The sequence below is a fragment of the Somniosus microcephalus genome, chromosome 3 (assembly GCF_052327205.1).
Source record: "Somniosus microcephalus isolate GS21.2 chromosome 3, FLI_Smic_1.0, whole genome shotgun sequence".
Taxonomy (NCBI): Eukaryota; Metazoa; Chordata; class Chondrichthyes; order Squaliformes; family Somniosidae; genus Somniosus; species Somniosus microcephalus.
The window spans coordinates 322252211-322274417 of record NC_140989.1 but is presented as its reverse complement, the minus strand read 5'-3'; the positions used below and the strand labels follow the sequence as shown (position 1 = coordinate 322274417).

At 44.6% G+C, this 22207-nt stretch overlaps 1 protein-coding gene across 2 annotated transcripts in view; it reads left to right on the top strand.

Annotated features, from left to right (window-relative positions):
- The window catches only part of LOC147122190 (uncharacterized), a 48890-nt gene extending 26857 nt beyond the window's left edge, over window positions 1-22033 (top strand). For both annotated transcript variants that reach the window (XM_085983071.1, XM_085983072.1), the window contains 5 exons: window positions 694-770; window positions 7265-7365; window positions 9220-9299; window positions 11861-12016; window positions 18988-22033. In XM_085983071.1, coding sequence (XP_085839197.1) covers window positions 694-770; window positions 7265-7365; window positions 9220-9299; window positions 11861-12016; window positions 18988-19127 — 554 coding nt within the window. In that variant the 3' untranslated portion in view covers window positions 19128-22033. The remainder of the gene's footprint in view (window positions 1-693; window positions 771-7264; window positions 7366-9219; window positions 9300-11860; window positions 12017-18987) is intronic.
- The last annotated feature ends 174 nt before the right edge of the window (window positions 22034-22207 follow it).

Genomic DNA, 22207 nt, shown 5'->3' with positions numbered 1-22207 from the left:
CCAAACAAACTAACATCTGCTGCCACAACCACTTGCGAGTACCTCTCTCTTTGTCGCTAAAGTTTTCTTTGCTATTCCCATCCCAATTCAAAACATTCTTCATTTTTTTCATGGTGTTCATCTATTGTCCAGAAACTTTTCAATTTTTTTTTACCTTGCTTACTTCAATGGCTGGGTTTCTTAATTTTCCTTTAGGAGCCTCTATAATGCAACTTTATGTTCACAGCGTGACCTACAGGAGCAATATGTTTGCAATGTTGAGACCACTTTTTAATACATCATGTATATCTGCACAAAGCCTCTTTCTACCTATATACAATGACAGTACCATGGAATCTGTGACGTTACATTAAGAAACTTGCATAGGCCTGGCTGATAAATGTTAATCAACTATGCTGCCATGTATATTGTTGTAGAGCTTCCATTTTGCTATATTAAAATTCAAAAATAAAATGCTTCACCAAGTACACTTCCTTTCCCAGGACTCCAGACAAATGTGCAGTTGATCATGGTAGTAACCTGTATATTTTTTTAAATCAAGCTTTATAAATTTTGCTTGAATGTCATATTGCTGGAAATGCTATCAGCAATTCTCAGTTTAGAAAGACAATAGGCAAAGTTCTTCTAATGTTACTTTTATCATTTAATAAATGTTACCTGACTGTAATGAATTTACACTGTATTGTTTAATAGGGAGACAAGATGAGGAATTGCTGAACCAGATTGCTGATACAAAGGAACTTAAGAGATCACAGGAGAAAAATAGTAAGGTAGATCACTGCATTACAAAATTAAGGATGTTTTGTTTTATTTGAAAAATCTTATTTGGCACTCTACTTTTGGTACTACCACAGTCTTGGACAAGCATAAGTAAAACCTGTCACTCTGCAGAACAAGGTTTTGTTAAGGACTTTTTACTTATGCACACTATCTTTCACCTGGCCACCCCTTTTATGTTGTTCCTTACTAAAACTCTGAAGTACATGTTGATATACCTATCAATTCATCCAATGAAAAGCGACGAGTTAAGACAGTAACTATAGGTTTTTATTGGCTAAATAACAGAGCCCACCCTCGTGGGTGATCGGATCCAACAAGGAGGAATACCAGCCAGTTGACCACCTTTATACCTGGGCAAGTAGGTGGAGCCATGGGCGGAGTCAGCAGTGGTCAGCCCAGGTATAACAGCGTGACAAGAGGCGACCTCGTGTAGTGATACAACAGTGTAAACAGTGATAACCATAGTGTAACGATATAACAGTGATAACCATAGTGTAACGATAGTGAACGATAAAAGTGGTTTACCACATTCACCCCTTGTTTAGATTTGAGTCCGGCGGGGTGAAGTGTACTACCAGTTTGGGTATGTCAGTCTGTCCGGAGGCCTCGTAAGCCTTTCCGATCGTCGCAGCAGCGGCGGCGGTGATGCAGTATCCGATGTTAATGCTGGTGTCTGCGTGGTCGGTGAAGGCTCGTGGGGTTCCGGCATGCCGTCTACCTGGGCTGGATTTGGGGGGGTGGTGGGGGGTAACGGTGATGTCTCAGGGATGCCCGAGGGTGCGAGGTCTCCTAAGGAGACTGTGTCCTCCCGCCCGTCTGGGTATGCCACATAGGCGTACTGGGGGTTGGCGTGCAGGAGGTCCACCCTCTCGACCAGGGGGTCCGTTTTATGGGCCCTCGCGTGCTTTCGCAGCAAGACGGGCCCCGGAGAGGTCAGCCAAGTTGGTAGCGTGGTTCCCGTAGTCGACTTCCTGGGGAAAACAAACATTCGTTCATGGGGGGTGGCGTTAATGGCAGTGCAAAGCAGTGACCGGATGGAATGCAGCGCTGCCGGGAGGACTTCCTGCCAGCGAGAGGTTGGGAGGCCCTTGGACTTTAAGGCTAAGAGAACGGCCTTCCAGACAGTCGCGTTCTCTCTTTCCACCTGGCCGTTCCCTCGGGGGTTGTAGCTGGTGGTCCTGCTTGCAGCAATACCTCTCGCTAGTAGGAACTGGCGAAGTTCCTCGCTCATGAAGGAGGAGCCCCGGTCACTATGTATATAGTTCGGGAACCCGAACACGGCGAAGAGGTCGTTCAGGCATTTGATGACCGTGGTACTGGTCATGTCTGGGCAGGGGAAGGCAAAGGGGAAACGGGAGTACTCGTCAATGATGTTGAGGAAGTACACGTTACGGTCAGAGGACGGGAGGGGCCCCTTAAAATCGACGTTCAAGCGCTCGAAGGGGCGGGTGGCCTTGATCAGGCTTGCTCTGTCCGGCCTAAAGAAATGTGGTTTGCATTCGGCACAGGTTTGGCAGTTCCTGGTCATGGTCCTGACCTCCTCGATGGAGTAGGGCAGGTTGCGGGCCTTAATGAAGTGGTAAAGTCTGGTGACTCCGGGGTGGCAGAGGTCGTTGTGGAGGGTCTGCAGTCTATCAATTTGCGCGTTGGCGCATGTACTTCGTGATAGAGCATCTGGGGGTTCGTTCAGTTTACCAGGCCGGTACAAGATCTCATAATCATAGGTGGAGAGCTCGATTCTCCACCTCAAGATCTTGTCGTTCTTGATTTTGCCCCTCAGCTTGTTATTAAACATAAAAGCGACTGAACGCTGGTCGGTGAGGAGGGTAAATCGTTTGCCTGCCAGGTAATGCCTCCAGCGTCGTACAGCCTCCACGATCGCCTGGGCCTCCTTCTCGACCGAGGAGTGTCGGATCTCAGGGTCCTTGAGAAGAAGGCCACCGGTCTCCCCTCCTGGTTAAGGGTTGCGGCTAGGGCGAAGTCGGATGCATCGCTCTCCACTTGGAAAGGGATAGACTCATCCACCGCGTGCATTGTGGCCTTAGCAATGTCTCCCTTAATGAGGGAGAAGGCTGCGCACGCTTCTGCCGTCAGGGGGAAGGAGGCGGACTTCATGAGGGGTCTGGCTTTGTCCGCATAACTCGGCACCCATTGGGCATAGTAGGCGAAGAGCCCCAGGGTCCTCTTCAGCGCCTTTGGACAGTGGGGGAGGGGAAGCTCCATGAGGGGGCGCATTCTTTCGGGGTCGGGGCCGATGACTCCGTTCTCTACTACGCAGCCGAGGATGGCAAGGCGCGAGGTGTTAAACACACATTTCTCCTTATTGTAGGTGAGGTTCAGCCGTTGGGCCGTACGGAGGAATCTCTCCAGATTAACATCATGGTCCTGCCGGTCGCGGCCGCAGATGGTGACGTTATCTAGATAGGGGAACGTGGCTTGCAGCCCGTTCTGGTCAACCATCCGGTCCATTTCCCTTTGGATGACCGAAACCCCGTTGGTGACGCCGAAGGGAACCCTAAGGAAGTGGTAGAGGCGGCCATTCGCCTCGAAGGCGGTATACTGGCGGTCCTCAGGGCGGATAGGGAGTTGGTGGTAGGCCGACTTAAGGTCGATGGTAGAGAATATTCGGTACTGTGCAATCTGATTGACCATATCAGATATGCGGGGAAGGGGGTATGCGTCCAGCTGGGTGTACCGGTTTATGGTTTGGCTGTAGTCGATGACTAGGCGGTTTTTATCGCCGGTCTTAACGACTACGACCTGGGCACGCCAGGGGCTGTTGCTCCTCTCGATGATGCCCTCTTTCAGGAGACGCTGCACCTCAGAGCTAATAAAAGCTCTGTCCCCGGCGCTGTACCGCCTGCTCTTGGTAGCGACGGGTTTACAGTCGCGGGTGAGGTTGGCGAACAGGGAGGGGGGCGGAACCCTGAGGGTGGATAGGCCGCAGGTGGTACGCGGTGGGCGGTTTAAAGGCTGTTGGTTGTCGACTGTGAGTGGGGGGAGGGGTCCACCGTATGCCAAAGTGACACTTTGAAGGTGGGATTGGAAATCCAGCCCTAGTAGGACGGCAGCGCAGAGTTGGGGCAGGACGAGAAGTTTAAAATTTTTATACTCCGTGCCCCTAACCGACAGGGTCACAACACAGTATCCGCTGATGTCTGTTGAATGGGACCTCGACGCCATCGAGATCCGGTTGCGCGTTGGCTGGACAGTGAGGGAGTAGTGGCTCACCGTGTCTGGATGGATGAAACTCTCCGTGCTTCCGCTGTCGAACAGGCAGGTCGTGGCGTGGCCGTTTACTTTGATGTCCATCATGGACTTGGACAGGTGATGCGGGCGAGCTTGGTCCAGTGTGACGGAGGCTAGTGTATGGCTGAGCGAGCTGCTGTCGTCTGCGGGTGAGGCTGCGGTCGGGTCTGGAGACAAGGTGGCGGTCGAGTGTGGTGAACAAAATGGCGGTGCCCACGACGTTGCATAAAATGGCGGAGAAGATGGCCGCCCCCACAACTCACATGAGGCACTGCCGGTGTCGGTGGCCTTGATCAAAGATGGCCGCCCCCACGACTCACACGAGGGGATACTGGTATCTGTGGCCTTGATGAAAGATGGCCGCCCCCACAACTCGCATGAGGCACTGCTGGCGTCTGTGGCTTTCCCCCTGCAGGCCTTCGCGAAGTGGCCTTTCTTGTGGCAGTCGGAGCAGGTCGCGTTTCTTGCAGGGCTGCGCGCCCTCGGGTGTTTCGCCTGGCCACAGAAAAAGCAGCCGGCGGCCCGATCGCGGGGCTCCGATGTCGCAGCCGGTACCAGGGGTGGCGGTCCCGATCGGGTCCGGGACGCCGACGCTGAGGTAGGTCCCAGAGGCGGTGGTGCGAGGGGTATTGCAGTCGGGGTCGGGCCCGAGTCCCAGGGTCGCGCAGCACAGTACCTGGAATACGCCTCGAGGTCCCGATGGGCCACTTCCAGAGAGCGAGCGAGGGCTGCAGCTGTGTTCAGGTCGAGGTCCTTTGATTCGAGCAGTCTTTGCCGTTAGTAGTCAGACCGAAGGCCTTTCACGAAGGCATCGCGGATATTCTCTTCAGTATTTTCTGCAGCCGTTACAGCTTTAAAGTCACAGTCCCTGCCGAGTGTTTGTAGCGCCCGTAAAAATTCATCTACAGACTCTCCTGGCTGTTGCGGGTGGGATCTTAGGAGATGTCTGGCATACATAGAATTTACCGGGCTCCGGTACTGCTCTTTCAGCAGATGAGGGCGGCCTCGTATGTAGTAAGGTCCTGGATGAGTGCAAATACTTTAGGGCTCACTTGGGCGGTCAGAACTCTTAGTTTGGATCTCTGAGGCACGCCGGATTCTCCCAGGTAGGATTCGAAACAGCTCAGCCAGTGTTTGAAGTCGAGGGCTGAGTTTGCTGCCTGTGGGTTTAGATCCAGGTACGGCGGTCGGAGGGCTCGCAGCCAGGCCGGCTGCTGTGGCTGTTGTAGCTGGGCGTCTGACTGGTTGTTTGGCTGCTCCGTTAAAGACATTTCAAAATTTAGCCAATAAAATTGATATACCTATCAATTCATCCAATGAAAAGCGACGAGTTAAGACAGTAACTATAGGTTTTTATTGGCTAAATAACAGAGCCCACCCTCGTGGGTGATCGGATCCAACAAGGAGGAATACCAGCCAGTCGACCACCTTTATACCTGGGAAGTAGGTGGAGCCATGGTCGGAGTCAGCAGTGGTCAGCCCAGGTATAACAGCGTGACAAGAGGCGACCTCGTGTAGTGATACAACAGTGTAAACAGTGATAACCATAGTGTAACGATATAACAGTGATAACCATAGTGTAACGATAGTGAACGATAAAAGTGGTTTACCACACATGTATATTAAACTATTAAGTTAGCCTTTTGTAGTGACTGTCCCAGATTATTTTGCAATGTCACTCTAAAATCCTATTTTACATGTATATTTGGTGAAGAAATATAACATGTCAGTGAGTAGGAGATAAAAACCAGTAAACTGTCCCTTTCCCTGAAATTTCTCTTTTAAGAACCTGCTCAGTATTCTGCACCGCTTACTTTCTGACTCGAGTCTGGGACAATTTGGATCCTGGATGTTGGATTACTTCAGTCAGTGCATATCAATAATTTGGAAAGGAGGATATACATGATGAAGCTTAAGATAGCTAGATAGCAGAAACTATCTTGGATTGCCAATGCCCAAGAACGCTGCCACACATTCACAAATGCTAGCCACTTGAACTATTCGACTGGGAATTCAGCTAAAAGTTAACTCTTCTTGCCAAAGGTTTTAGAGCTTAGCTGTACAGTGAAAATTAAATCAAATCAATTTTACTTGAAGACTAAAACACAATGGTTGTTTCTTCTGGGATGTTTATCTTTGCATTTCAGACCTCTTCCTGCTAGTTTTTTTTGTTTTATTTAATGCAGTTTTGTTTACTGTATAAGAAGTGTTAGTAAAATAAGTTTTTGCCCAAATCTCAAGATCAAGACCATGGTTGCACGCTGTTGTTCAAAAGAAAGAACTGGTCTAAGTGCAGAACTGTAACAAGCAGCATTGCCTAGTTTGACACAAAACTTCAATAACAGTAAGTTAAATGTTAGCTGTTTTATATATTGACTATATAATTGGGTTTAAAAATGCAAAACTAAAATTTGCCTCCAGGAATATTTTTTATACTTCTCTAAAACTTTTTTGAGATGCTGATTTTTCCTCTTAAAAAGTACTGACAATGTCATTGGACAAAGCACAGCAGAGATTAAAAACGAGCAAAACGTGAAGTCCACGTATACATAAAATTTCATAAAAGAAGAACCACATTTTTGGGCATCCACTTTGTACGTGCAACGAGTTTCATTCTGTCGTGTCATCTGGTCTAAACTGCTGGTAGAAAGCTTTATGCTTGAGTCAAGGGAAGGAAAAACAAGTTCACACAGTGTAAATAGAAAGACAGGTTGAAGTCTGACTAAATATTTTGGTATTCACTAGCAAATCCTGTGGTAATGCTGTCAGTTTTGATTCCACTGAATACTATTCAAATAAACTATTACTTTTGCTTGCTTAAGTGGTTTAAGTGCCAAACCATGTGCAAACTAAAATCCTTTTTCAGTACCGAGGGAGTGCTGTACTGTCGGAGGTGCGGTCATTTGGACAAGACGTTAAATCGTTTGGTGTCTCAGGTGGACATAAAAGATCCCACGGCATAATTTGAAGAAGAGGAGGGAGTTCTCCCACTGTCCTATCAATATTTATCCCTCCACTAACATCACTAAAACAGTTAATCTGGTCATTATCCCATTGCTCTTCGATGGACCTTGCTGTGTGCAAATTGGCTGCTGCATTTCCTGCATTACGACAGGTACTACACTTCAAAAAGTACTTAATTGGCTGCAAAGCACTTTGGGACGTCCTGAGGTCGTGAAAGGCGCTATACAAATGCAAGTTATATATTTACTTACTGACTATTTTTCTCTGATAGATTCTGAGAGAACTGATGAATAAGCATCAATCTCAGTTTCTGGACTCTAGCAGGTCAGTTCATCAACAGGAGTTTGCTGAACAGGAGCTTACACACATCAGGTGGGTGGCATTTACTCAAAGATATTTAATCTTGTGCTTAATATTGTATATATTTATATAAAGACCTACAGCTGCTGAAGATTTGCTAAATATTGCAGTTAAACTTAATACTGATGGATAGCTCATTGCAGATGGATTTGTTATAAAGGGCAATGGCATTTATTCACATTTTTTAAAAATGTGGTTTTGTCCTAATTTTCTTCTATTGTGTCTCTGCATCTGATCAGAATCCATCCTCCATGAGATAGGTCACTCTGGCTTGGAAACGTCTGTCATGCAATTCTATGATCAGTCATTAGGATCACAAGATAATTATAAATAGCTGTCATTCAGCCATCATTCGCATAACTCTAACTTCTATCACTAGGGATCAGCCTTGTGGCTGTTCTTATCACTGTCTCCAACACTTGTGACCAGAACTGGACACAGTACTCAAGGTGTGCTTTAACTAGCACACTATGCAATTATATCATGAATTTATCTGATTTAAAAAAAAAAAGCCATTCTTGGGATGTTGGTGTAGTTGGCAAGGCCTGCATTTATTGCCCGTTCCTAGTTGCCCTTGAGAAGATGGTAGTGGGCCTTTTTGAACCGTAGGTGAAGGTGCTTACGCAATGCTGTTGTGTAGGGAGCTCTAGGATTTAACAGTGCAATATTTAGCAAACCTTCAGTAACGACAATGAAGGAATGGCGATATATGTCCCAAGTCAGGATGGTGTGTGCCCAGGATGGTGTTCCCCTGCACTTGCTGCCTTTGTCCTTCTAGGTGGTGGAGGTGCTGATGAAGAAGCCTTGGCAAGTTGCTGCAGTGCATCCTGTAGACAGTGCACACTGCAGCCAAGGTACTCCAGTGATGGAGGGACTGGACGTTTAGGCTCGTGGATGAAGTGCTGATCAAGTAGACTGCTTTTTTCCTGGATGATGCTGAGCTTCTTGAGTACTGTTGCAGTTGGACCTTTCCAGGCAAGTGGGAAGTATTCCACTCCTGACTTGTGCCTTGCAGATGGTCGAGAGGCTTTGGGGAGTCAGGAGATGAGATCCTTGCCGCAAAATACCCATCCTCTGACCTGCTCTAGTAGCTACAGCATTCATGTGGCTGATCCAGTTGAGTTTGTGATCAGTGGTGATCCCCAGCATGTTTGTTGGTGGAGGACTTGGTGATGGTAATGCTATTGAAAGTCATGGGGAGGTGGTTTGACTCTCGTGTTGGAGATGGTAGTTGCCTGGCACTTGTATGGCATGAATATTCTTGCCACTTATCAGTCCAAGTTGTCCACATCTGCTGCATATGGGTATGGACTGCTTCATTATCTGAGGAATTGCAAATGGAGCTGGACACTGCAGTCATCAGCGAGCAGCCCCACTCTGACTTATGATGGAAGGAAGTTCATTGGTGAAGCAGCTGAAAATAGTTGGGCCTAGGACGCTGCCCTGAGGAACTTCTGCAGTGATGTCCTGGGGCTGAGATGAACCATCTTCCTTTGTGCTAGGTATGATATGACGACTGAAGAGTTTTCTCCTTGAACCCCATTGGCCTTCTAGAAGGTAGTCTCACTAAGAGATCTAAATGACTTCTTACATCACTGGAGCGGAGCAAAAACAGGTTTGTCACATGAACTCCAGGATGAAATTACAGTATTTTCATTGCAGTCACTCCCCTCTAATCATTATTTTCTGTACTATCTATAGGGCAGTCAGTGAATAATTAAATCTGAAAAAGCTACAAATTTAAGCTGCAGTAGATTACTCAAATATAATCCTTCCCTATTTATTACATAAGGACTGTTCCACTGCACCTACAATAATACTTTTCATATTTTAACTGCTAATTCTGAGAGCTGAAATTCTTTCTAGATCCGCAGTTGCTGGTTTGAAGGAACAACTGAGAAACATCCATCTAGCTGACAACCAGACCAGTACACCATCAAAACCAGGTGTGTACAAGCTGCTGCTTAATGTGCAAGAAAACCTGGTTAGCTTTACAATCAGGTTCTCTCCCTTCATTGTAACAGCGCTCATTGGGTTCTTATTACTTAGCCCTCGGGTACCGTCCTCCTCCCCCTTTTCAAAACCGCTGTCATCTACCCTCCCTCAGAAACCCACCTTTAATCACTGTCCTGGCAAACTACCATCCCATCTCCAACCACCCTTTCCTCTCCAAAATCTCTGAGTGTTGTCGCTGCCCAGATCCCTCATCTGTCTTGCAGCTCCATCTTTGAATCTCTCCGTCCCCTGCCACATTACTAAAACAGCTCTAGTCACTGTCACAAACGCTGTGATCATGGTGCATTATCCTCTCTCGATTATAACCAGTGCATTTCCAGCAATGGCTTTTTGCACTGTTCTCTCTGGAGTCCCCCAAGGGTCTGTTCTTTTCCCCCTCCTCTTGGCTGCTGCAATTCCTACATTACAACAGTGACTACACTTCAAAAAGTACTTTGTTGGCTGTAAAGCACTTTGGGACGTCTGGTGGTTGTGAAAGATGTTATATAAATGCAAGACGCTTTTTCTTTTTTTCCTCTTGCTCATCTACATGCTACCCCATTGGCAACATGATCTGAAGACGCACGGTCAAGTTCCACATGTATATTGACAACACCAAACTCCACCACCCCTTCACAGAGTCTATATTGTCAGACTGCTTGTCGACATCCAGTCCTAGATGAGCCACAATTACCTGAAAATAAACATTAGGATGATCGAAGCTAGCGCCTTTGGTTCCGGTCAGAAATTCCGTACCCGTGCCATCGATTCCATCTCCCTCCCCAGCTACTGTCTCAGGTTGAACCAGACTGTTCACAGCCTTGGTGTCCTATTTAATCCCAAGCTAAGCTTCCGACCCCATATCCTCTCCATCACAAAGACCACCCTTGTTCATCTCCATAACATTGCCTGTCTCCACCCCTGCATCAGCCCACCAACTACCAAAACCCCCATCCATGCCTTTGTCACCTCTAGACTTGACTGTTCTAATGCTCTTCTGGCCGTCCTCCCACCCTGCACCCTCCGTAAACTTCAGCTCATCCAAAACTCTGCTGCTGGTATCCTACCCTGCGCCAAATCTCATCACCCATCACCCCTGTGCTGACCTACATTGGTTCCTGGTCTCCCCACACTTCACATTTAAAATTCTCATCCTTGTGTTAAAATCCCTTCATGGCATTGCCCCTCCCTATCTCTGTAACCTTCTCCAGCCCTACAACCTTCCAAGAACTCTGCATTCCTCCCACTGTGGCCTCTTGTGCAACCACCACTCCCTTTGCCTCGCCATTGTCAGGATGTTCCTTCAGACATCTAGGTCCTTTGCTCTGTACCTCACTGCCTCTCCACCTGCCTCTAAGACTTCTTAAAACCCACCACTTTAACCAAGCTTTTACTCACCTTCTTTGGCTTGGTTTTGATTATGCTTCTGTGAAGCACCTCAGAAACCTTTTCTATTTTAAAGGTGGCAAATAATTGCAAGTTGTTGTTGCTGAGCAGATTGATTGTCTCACGACTGATATTAACAGTATATCCAAACTCTACAATGGAGTATTTGTAATTGGGGTACCTTTAGACTATTATGTAGGGTTCAAGCCCTAGTTTCAGTGATAAGATCACTCACTGGAAACTTCACCTCCTTCCCACCACGTTAAGCCCTATAGAAACACTTTTCATTGGCACTCACTGACTTAATAGGTAAGTGCACCATGTTGTACCGAGCCATACAGGCCAGTAGGATCCTTGGTTTAATCCCATCTCCTTCCTGAGTTAGTCATTCTCAGTTAAGTCAGCACTGAAGGTATTTCAATTGGCCTCAGGGCGAGGATTTGAATTATTGATTACTATCCAGTGACCCTTGCAAGTATGTGTGTGGATTTTGGTAGACGGCTCAGCTGTGTTGCTATTCACAATCAAATAGCTTGGCAACACCGTCTAGTCTCACTTGTGCATGAAATTTGAGAGGAGTGAAATGCCCAGAGAACCTATTCTAACATAAGTCTCTGCTTTCAGGGGAAATTGGGGTTATCACTTTCTTTCAATAATAAACATGTGGGAGTGAGTAATATCATTCAGATGTTCAGATGACTGCATAAGTGAAACTTTAAATATCATCCAAAACTCTTGATTACATAATTTGTACCTTATTAATACATAAAGCATCTAGGTAAGTGTTTGTAAAGTCAGAGTAAATGAGATAATTTAAATGTAATGTTATTTTCCCTTGGAATCCCACCATTTCAGTTCTGTATATTCACTAAAGTATCATTCAGGAGCCACGTGCTGGACCTCAACAGGCTGCTTTCCAGGCCTGGATGCTGACTGGAGTGACCTTGCTATTCAACTGGTGGCAATTAGTGCAAAGTGAGGACATCCCAGCCAGAATTTGATTTTGTTTTTGGTACTGCAGTATTATCTTAGCTGCTTTATGAGTAACAATGCAAAATAGTTTGGATATGCAGAAGTTGATTTTCGTTTTATTAAGAGCATTATGTGGCTATGCTCTTCATTTCAGATACAAGAAACCCGTACCAAAAGAAGAAACCCAAGACCCAGTCACTAAATGATTCTGACTCCAATCTAAGTTGCACTCTCAGTCTGGTAGACATTAGCTCAGATGATGACTTTTCTTCATTGCAAGATCTTGATTTAGATCCACCCAGTAACAAAGGTAAAGTCTGGAAATTAGTTGGTTGTAATTGCTGGCTGGACAACCCAGTTGTTGTAATACAAAAGCAAAATACTGCGACTACTGGAAATCTGAAATGAAAACCAAAAATACTCAGCAGGTCAGGCAGCATCTGTGAAGAGAGAAACAAATATAACGTTTCAGGTCGATGACCTTTCATTAGAACTGGAAAAAGTTAGAGATGTAACAGGTTTTAAGCAAGGGCAGGGCCAGGGGAGGGGAAGAAAAGAACAAAAGGGATGGTCTGATAGGGTGGAAGGCAGGAGAGATTAAATGACAAAAAGGATGATGGGGCAAGGTGAAAGGAGATGGTAATGGGACAAGTAAAGAAACAAAAGATGGGTCTAGAGAATGTGTATAAATAGGAATAGAAGAATCATCAACAGCTGCCATCAGAAAAATGAGGGCAGTGGTTATGATCTGAAATTGTTGAACTCAATGTTGAGTCACAGCTTTCCGGTTTGAGTGCAAATCTTAATGATCTTGTTATACCTATCAGGAAAGACTGAACAGACGGGTTCTTTTCCCTAGAAAAGAGAAAGCTGAGGGGTGACCTGAGTAAGATTATGAAAGGGTTTGATAGGGTAGACGTAGAGATGATGTTTACATACGAATTAGGAGCAGGAGTAGGCTACTCGGCCCTTCGAGCCTGCTCTGCCATTCAATAAGATCATGGCTGATCCAATTACTCCACATTCCCGCCTACCCCCAATAATTTTTCACCCCCTTGCTTACCAAGAATCTATCTACCTCTGCCTTAAAAATATTCAAAGACTCTCTTCCTCCGAGGGCGGTGGAAGCAGAGTTCCAAAGACTCACGATCCTCTGAGAAAAAAAATTCTCCTCATCTCTGTCTTAAATGGGCGACCCCTTATTTTAAAACAGTGACCCCTAGTTCTAGATTCTCCCACAAGAGGAAACATCCTCTCCACATTCATCCTGTCCAGACCCCTCAGGATCTTATATGTTGGCCATGATAAATTGACCCTTAGTGTTAGGGGGATTAAATACGTGGGGTTACGGGGATAGGGTGGGATATGTGTTGGTATAGAGGTTACAGGGATCAGGTGGGATATGTGTCGGTGCAGGCTCGATGGGCCGAAATGGCCTCTATCTGCACTGTGGGGTTTCTGTGATTCTGTGAACTGCTTCCAACGCATTTACATCCTTCCTTAAATAAAGGAGACTAATACTGTACACAATACTCCAGATGTGGTCTCACCAATGCCCTGTATAACTGAAGCATAACCTCCCTACTTTTGTATTAATTCCCCTCGCAATAAACGATAACATTCTATTAGCTTTCCTAATTACTTGCTGTACCTGCACAGTAACTTTTTGCAATTCATGCACTAGGACATCCAGATCCCTCTGCATCTGAGCTCTGCAATCTCTCACCATTTAGATAATATGCTTTTTTATTCTTCCTGCCAAAATGGACAACTTCACATTTTCCCACATTATACTCCATTTGCCAGATCTTTGCCCACTCACTTAACCTATCTATATCCCTTTGTAGCCTCCTTCTGTCCTTTTCACAATTTACTTTCCTACCTATCTTTGTGTCATCAGCAAATTTAGCAACCATACCTTCGGTCCCTTCATCCAAGTCATTTATATAAATTGTAAAAAGTTGAGGCCCCAGCACTGATCCCTGTGGCACACCACTCATTACCTCTTGCCAATCAGAAAATGACCCATTTATGCCTACTGTTTCCTGTTAGCTAGCCAATCTTCTATCCATGCCAATATGTTACCCCCTACACCATGAGCTTTTATTTTCCGCAATAACCTTTGATGTGGCACCTTAACAAATGCCTTCTGGAAATCTAAGTACAGTACATCCACCAGTTCCCCTTTATCCACAGCACATATTACTTCCTCAAAGAACTCCAATAAATTGGCTAAACATGATTTCCCTTGCACAAAACCATGTTGACTCTGCCTGATTACTTTGAACTTTTCTAAATGCCCTGCTATAACGTCTTTAATAATAGCTTCTAACATCTTCCCTATGACAGATGTTAAGCTAACTGGCCTGTAGTTTCCTGCTTTCTGTCTCCCTTTTTGAACAAAGGAGTTACATTCGCTATTTTCTAATCTAATGGAACCTTCCCCGAATCTAGGGAATTTTGGAATCCACTTGCTGATGAGATCAGAACTCGGGGCCATAATTGTAAAATAACAGAAAATGCTGGAAATACTCAGCAGGTCAGGCAGCATCTGTGGCGAGAGAAACAGGGTTAACATTTCAGGTCGATGACCTTTCGTCAGAACTGGAAAAAGTTAGAGATGTTACAAATGTTAAGCAAGTGCAGGGGCAGGGAAAGGGGGGGGGGGAGGGGAGGAAAGAGCAAACGGGAAGGTCTGTGATAGGGTGGAAGGCAGGAGTGATTAAATGACAAAAGGAGATGGTAAAGAAACAAAAGATGAGTCTAGAAGAGGTGTAAATGGGAATGGCAGAATCATCAACAGCTGCCATGTGAAAAAATAGGGGCAGAGGTTATAGTCTGAAATTGTTGAACTCGATGTTGAGTCCAGAAGGCTGTAAATGCCTAATAGAAAGATGAGGTGCTGTTCCTCAAGCTTATGTTGAGCTTCGTTGGAACAGTGTAAGGCCAAGGACAGAGAGGTCAGAGTGGGAGTGGAGCAGAGAATTAGTGACTGGCGACCGGAAGCTCAGGGTCACGCTTACTGACTGTACGGAGGTGTTCTGCAAAGCGGTCACCCAGTCTGCATTGGGTCTCCCCAATGTAGAGGAGACCACATCATGAGCAGCGAATACAGTATACTAAATTGCAAGAAGTCCAAGTAAATTGCTATTTCATCTGGAAGGAGTGTTTGGGGCCCTGGACAGTGGGAAGGGAGGAGGTAAAAGGGCAGGTGTTGCATCTCCTGCGCTTGCACAGGAAAGTGCCGTGGGAAGGGGAGGGGGTGTTGAGGATGATTGAGGAGTGGACCAGGGTGTCGTGGAGGGAGCAGTCCCTTTGGAATGCTGAAAGGGGAGGGAAAGATGGGTTTGGTGGTGGGATCACGTTGGAGGTGGCGGGAATACGGAGGATGATCCATTGAATGTGGAGGCTGGTGGGGTGAAAGGTGAGGACAAGGAGAACCCTATCGTGGTTCTGGAAGGAGAAGGGGTGAACGCAGAAGTGCGGGAAATGGAACGGACGCGGTTGAGGGCCATGTCGACCACGGTAGAGGGGAATGCTCGGTTGAAAAAGACAGACATCGGAAGCACTAGTATGGAAGGTGGCAATGTCGGAACAGATGCGATGGAGAAACTGGGAGAATGGAATAGAGTACAGGAAGTGGGGTGGGAGGAAGTGTAGTCCAGGTAGTTGTGGGAGTCAGTGGGCTTATAGTAGATGTTTGTCAATAGCCTATCCCCAGAAATGGAGACAGAGGAGTCAGGGAAGAGTCGGAGATGGACCATGTGAAGATGAGGGAAGGGTGAAAGTTGGAAGCAAAGTGAATAACATTTTCTAGTTCAGGGCAAGAGCAGGAAACGGCACTGATACAGTCATCAATGTACCGGAAAGAGAGGTGAGGGAGGGGACCTGAGTCGGACTGGAACAAATAATGTTCCACACATACCACGAAAAGGCAGGCATAGCTAGGGCCCATGTGGGTTCCCATAGCAACACCTTTAATTTGGAGGAACTGAGTGGGGTCAAAGGAGAAGTTGTTCAATGTGAGAACAAGTTCAGCCGGGCGGAGGAGGGTGGTGGTGGATGGGGACTGGTTGGGCCTCTGTTCAAAGAAGAAGCAGAGCGCCCTCAGGCTGTCCTGGTGGGGGATGGAGGTGTGGAGGGATTGGATGTCCTTAGTGATGAGCCATAAATATAAAATAGTCGCTAATAAATCCAGTAGGGAATTCAGGAGAAACGTCTTTACCCAAAGAGTGGTTAGAATGTGGAACCCCCCCAGCCCCTGCCCCCGCTACATTCCTCTTAAAATTCCAATCTTCTCTTCTGTAGTTTCCCTTTGATGATTTTCTGAAACTTCCATCCATGGAGCACCGCTAATGGGAATGGTGTTCCAAACTACGATCAGGGCACTCAAGTTCACGTTCACCATCCTATTCTGTTTCCTTCTAAACTTTTCTGAGGACTGCTCTGAGTAACTTTGAAAAATGTGCAATAACTGTTTGGCTATATGCAGCCCTTAAGAGTTGTACATATTTCAACACAAACTGAAAATCACAAGAAAGACATTAAGATGCTGTAGGAAATGAGAAATTCATATTTTTGCAATAGGCATGCAGTACTGCTTCTAAATTTATAATTGTTATGCCATAAGAAAATTTGCGCATTAAGTTAGGCTATTCAAAAAGTACATGCACCAAATGAATTAATGAAAGACCTGTGCACTAGGTCATTGCACCACCCAGCCTCTCAAAACTATTTATTTTAACTTTTTAAATTGTATTTTAATTCAGAATCTGCCTCAATTTCCAGCATTGCCACAGAATCCTCTGGCATAAGAGGTTAAGATTCTAATAGCTGCACAGGTTATGATAAATAGGACAGCAGTTCCAACAATTATTCTGCTGAACAGCTTAGTTCAGTTGTGCAACTTTCCAGTCAGATATTGATGTTTTTTTTATATTCGCGAATGTTTGAATGTACAGGAGATCAGGAGCTATGAAGGCACCCATAAATTTCCACACATGGGTTTATCTTGTTTTAATGAGTCTTTCTGTAAGGGTAGAAGAACATAAAGACTAAGCAGGAGGAGGATATGAAACCAACAACTTGCACTTTTAATATAGAAAACATCCCAAGGCACTTTACAGCAGAGGAAAGTAAAAATGAAAGGAATGAATGCAAAACCATGGTGGGGTTGAGAAAGATGACCAAAAGTTTTGACAAACAGATGGGTTTTAAGAAGATTTTTAAAAGGTAGAGAAGGAAGAAGAGAGTGTGGCTTAGTGTGGAAGCTCCAGAGAGTTGAGTTAAGGGGCTCGATTTTCAGTGTGCCGTGGAGTCAGGATTGGAGGCGTGCGGGGGGGGGGTTAAATTCCCGAAATCGGGGATCCCGACACCATCCCGCCTCCATGCCAGTTTCAAAGAAAGTGGGTACCCGCCCCGCACTGGGAGCCGCCTCCCCGAGGCGGGAAGGGATTAGTGCCAATTAACTGCCTGTTAACGGGCAGTTTTTAGCCTAATCCCTATTTTGAAGCTTGAACTGTGGGATTCCCGACGGCTCCAAACCACGCCAAGTTGGAGGAGTCGGGCCGTCGGGTTGAGATGTCGGTGTTCAGGTGAGTGATGTGTGCATGAGTGCAAAGGTAAGTGTGTTTGGTGTGTCTAAAGTGATTAAAGAAGTGTAAATTACCTTTTCTGCCTTCCTTCCTTTAGGTTCGGGGTGTCCCTCATCTCACCGGCACAGAAAGCAGAATGGCTGCGAACTGTCAAAAATGACAGCCTGCAGCTTTCTGTGCAGGAGAGATTTCTAACTTGAGTCTGTGGAGAAGGACTCATGTTAGAAGTCAGACTGTCAGTGTTTGACAGCTTCAAACATCTGTGAAACACTGATATTTCATCTGTCAAAAGGTCTTGACAGATGAAATTTCAGTCTATGACGTCAGTCTGTGACGTCACCTGTTGCCGGGTGGCCCTTAATTGGCCTGCTGAGCTCTCGGGGTGAACTCAACAAGGTCAATCAAGTTAAAATCGCATGGATTGGCCACATCTCGATGGAGGCAGGACTACAACCCTGAAAGTTGTAGACCCAACTCCTGAATGAAAATCCTGCCCAAGGTGTCTGAAGGCTCTGCCACAAATGTAATTAAAAATCCCTTAGTATTTCAAAAGTGAAAATAACCAGTCACTAAATAATTGTGGGAGGAGCGCGAGCAGTGATGACCTAAGGCATTATCAAAAAGCTAAGTTTTAAGAAGTCTTTATAGGAGGGGAGAGAGGTAGCAAGATTGCAGGGGTTTAGGGAAAAAAACATTCCAGAATGTGAGGCTGACATCTGAAGGCTTTGCAGCTGATGGAATCTGTGAAAGGAGGCCTGGATTGGAAGAGTAGATGGGATGAGCAAGGATATAGGGCTGTAGGAGGTTATAGAAGTAGGGAAGAACAAGGTCATACAGGCACCTGCAAATGAGGACCAGGAATTTGAAATCGGTGTGTTGGTGGAGAAGATGCCAATGAATGCAAAGCCATTCATGGCGGTGAGGAAAGTGGTGTGACGAGAGTAGATTACCACTACATGCAGATTCTACTATAGACAGTACATCAATTAGGCCAGTCAACTAACCAACCAAAAAGACAGAAAACCATAACATTTTCTCCCATAGTCACAGTAAACTGAGGCAGAATGTATTCGGGAATGAAAATGTAACAAAACTATTGGATAAAGATGATTACAGCCATCAGGAGCTTCCTGTTCTAAAGACCACATGGTGAGATATAGCCCAAATTGCGTTCATTCAGTGGGACTGATGATACTGTTAGTTCTGCTAATCAGCATTGTTAAATTCAAATCTTACATTGGTCAGTAATTATGGTTATGCATTACTACCAGAAATATTTGTCTGATCCATTATTTCCCTTAGTTTCTTTTGCCCCTTTCCCTTTATTAATTTAATACAACCTACTTACTTACTGAAATTGAATAGTAACAAATGATCCCTGGTTTCTCAATTTGTACTTCATGTAGCCAGCAGGACTATGATAATTTTATGAACTGAATCAGATTGGGTCTAGCCTTTCTCTGCTTTTTTGTAGAGGATGGGAGATGGAGGAATAAGTGAAAACATGTGACTTACAGACTTGTGAGCTGCTTAGTTTTTCAACTTACCTAAAGCTGGAAAGTAATTTTCCCCTTTTAAGTTGTCAAGTGGGATTTTCCAGCACTAGGTTAATTGCCCTTTAAAAGTGTCCAGCTTGAACCAGTGAATGTTGTTAATAAACACTAAGTAATATTTTGTTCCAATGCAGGTGCCAGGTGCAGCTCTGCCTTGTGCATGGAGGAGAGTGAGAGAGAACCAAGAACAAATTATTCAGATGAAGATGTCAGTGTGGACTTAGAAGGGCTATCTGACAGCCCACCTGAACTAAACCTCAGTGATCTGTCCTGACTATTGGCGTCTCCAAGAACTGGATCCTTGCAGAGGGACATTTCTGCATCATCTCTCAAAGGCCCCTTTTACATTTTACAAGTTATACTCATTAAGTTAATATTCTGAATCAAAACTATCCAGTTCAAAGGCAGAAGTTTTTATTCTTAGTGCTCTGACAGTGATAGCCACACACTTTTAGGTAGATTTAATCTAGGGTATAGGGCAACTTCAGTATGTTTTTATGGGTTAATTAACATTCTAGCATCTCAAGTTCTAGTCCTTTTCTGATCATTTAAAAAAATCAGTTACACATGCTTGATGGTACTGCTATCGACTGATGACCATACTATTAAAACCAACGATCATCATAGACGTTAATGTAGAATTTATGAAATTGAGAAATGAAGATTGTGGTGCTGTGCTATAACAATAATGTGGTTCTCAATCCAATGATCTCACATCTTAGCTGTGCTTTTGTGAAAAATGCTGAACAGGTAAGTGCTTCCCATAGACAGGAAATAATCAGTGGCCCTGGGCTGCTCCTGCTCATCTTGTTGCATAGATACAAATGTCCAAAAATAGGTTGATTTGTTAAGTTTTTGCTAGTTAACTAGTGAAGAAACATGGGGTTCTGATTTGACATCAGTTTGAATGAGTACAGTGGAGTTGGTTACTGCTAGGGAAATGTTCTGGTTTATCCAGCTTTTCTCCCAACAATTGCTTAGCACACAATTGAGAAAGAAATGGGAAATTAATTAAGGTAAATTATTTGTTAAAAGACAAAAACTCAATTAATCTCAACATTTGCATTCATCCATTGCAGCAGAGGTCTTGTATCTTCTGAGTATTGAAGAGTTTGGTTGAAGAGAAATAGCTTTATCATACTAACTGATCTCTTGTGGCGTTGCACGAAGTCAAAAAGTATACTCTTACTTGATTTTTATTATCAACATCTATGCCAGTGGCCGAGAGACCCAAAAGAATGGTCACCAGCTGCATGTTATTGGGGATGGGGACAGTAGGGCCTTGAACAAGTGAGCAGCCAAAGTCCGTGGGCAGCGAGCAGTGGGCATTGAATGGATGAACGGGCATTGGCAGTAAGTAGTGGAACCTTGAATGAGCCACCAGTAAACCAAGGGTACTGGTCTAAACAAATATTGATTAATTGGAGGACAGTTTTTTTTTACAATATATAAATGGGTGGGGAGTAACAGCTGCAGGAAAGAGAGAGCAGTTAATCTGTTTAAAAGGGAGTGAAGGGAAGAAAACCATTTTAAAAAGGGTAAATAAAACAAAACTAATTTTATATTTGGAAATTACTTTTAAAATGCCAAATGTAAATTTAAATCTAGTTTACCTGACAGCAAAAATAGCAACATACCCTTCATAAAATAGCAATGTTATGACAGCCAGAACTGCGGCTCCAACATTGAAAACATGTATCACAGCAAGTCATAGGGAGGTTACCTTAATTTAAATAATCCAGCCACCCCTAGGGGTGCATTTCAGGCATCTGTCAGATGGTGCTCAGTCCAGGGAGGTGGTGGAAATGTACCCAGCAATCCCCTTTACACAGGGGCTAAAAAAATGTTTTTATACAATTGTTGGAGGTCCAGGCTTAGACTCCAAGTTAGGTCCCACTTCCAGCAGATGCCTGCCCTTGCTCAGAATACAGAGTTGCTGCTCTTCCACCAGGCACATGGAGGCACCCACCGGAGAGACTGTTGCCCTGGCAACTCCCCTAATGCTGTTGGCAAGACAACCAATAGTTGTAATCAGTAATTTTAATGATTAAGTACAGTTGGTTACACGCGTTAACTAGGCAGTAAGCACAAAAGAGGAATATTACTGGATTCTTTGGAGAACAGGTAATCACAATTGTTCAAGCTGTCTGGTTCCCCTGTTGTCTAATTACCAGCTGCTCTGGCACACCCCTCGGGATCCCAGTTATACCCCTGGTCTCGCCAGACTATCCCATGATTAAGACAACACCCCTCTCAGCCAATCCATGACGCAGCAGTCCATTTTACATGAATGTCAACTTGCCACACCATATTTAGCTCTACCCTGGTTACCTTCCGCCACCTCAGCTGTCCAGTCATTGCAAAAAACCTAAGATTACACATAGCAAAATATAGGACAGGAATAGTGCAATTTTCATGAGTAAACTTTATGAATGGTGTAAGCAAGATCAATGTCATTAGAAACTGTAAATACTCAACCTATTTGTATATCTATGTTGCTTTGTTACTTAAGAATTTTTGCTCAAAACACTTTCCATCTGGCAGGTAGCCTGTTTGTTTATAAGCTGCTAATGACAGCCAGTGCCCAACCATACAAAGCACACATCAGTGCAGGCCAGGTTGACTTATCCTGCTATTTTTCCCCTGCCTGTCAATGGAGCAAAAAGTACTTACCCTTTATTAATGGTTACACTTGACTATTAACCAACCACTGCAAGGGAATCTATAGGTGGAAGGTTGTGCCTCATTACTCCAGGCATTGTGAATATGCAGGTATGGAGATTATTTTTATTTTATATAATTGAAAAATAGTCTTCCACAAAACTAAGTATCAGGCCTAGCTGTACAGATTGGGAAGAAGCCAGTGGTAAAACTTTGAGAACTATAAACCATTAGAAGTTTAAATATGTTTAACAGGAACTATGTTTAAACTGTTTGGTACTTGGGCATAGTTAACATAGTAGTCCCATTAGGCATTTTGGAAAATATAATGCATAGCTAGAGTCTTTTATCATGTTCTACATGTTTGATACATTTTTGAAGCCATCTGCTAAACTTAAGACATTGGAAAAGTAAATCAGCATCATTTGTATACTTAGTATTTTAAATAGTTGTGTATAAATTGAATTATCTGAAGGGATTAATTTCCAGCTGTCCAAAATAAAAAAAAATTCCACATTATTTCTGCATTTTGTATTTTAGTCTTCATCCAATAGAATGAATCTGTATGATTTGAAAACCCTCAGCTAGTTTATTTAATTGTGTTAATTGGTGGTTGTCCTTCGAGAGGATAGGGATGGGGGACATTGACAGCTCCTCTAGTGTTGTGCAGACATTGCCCCATTGGTGGAAAGA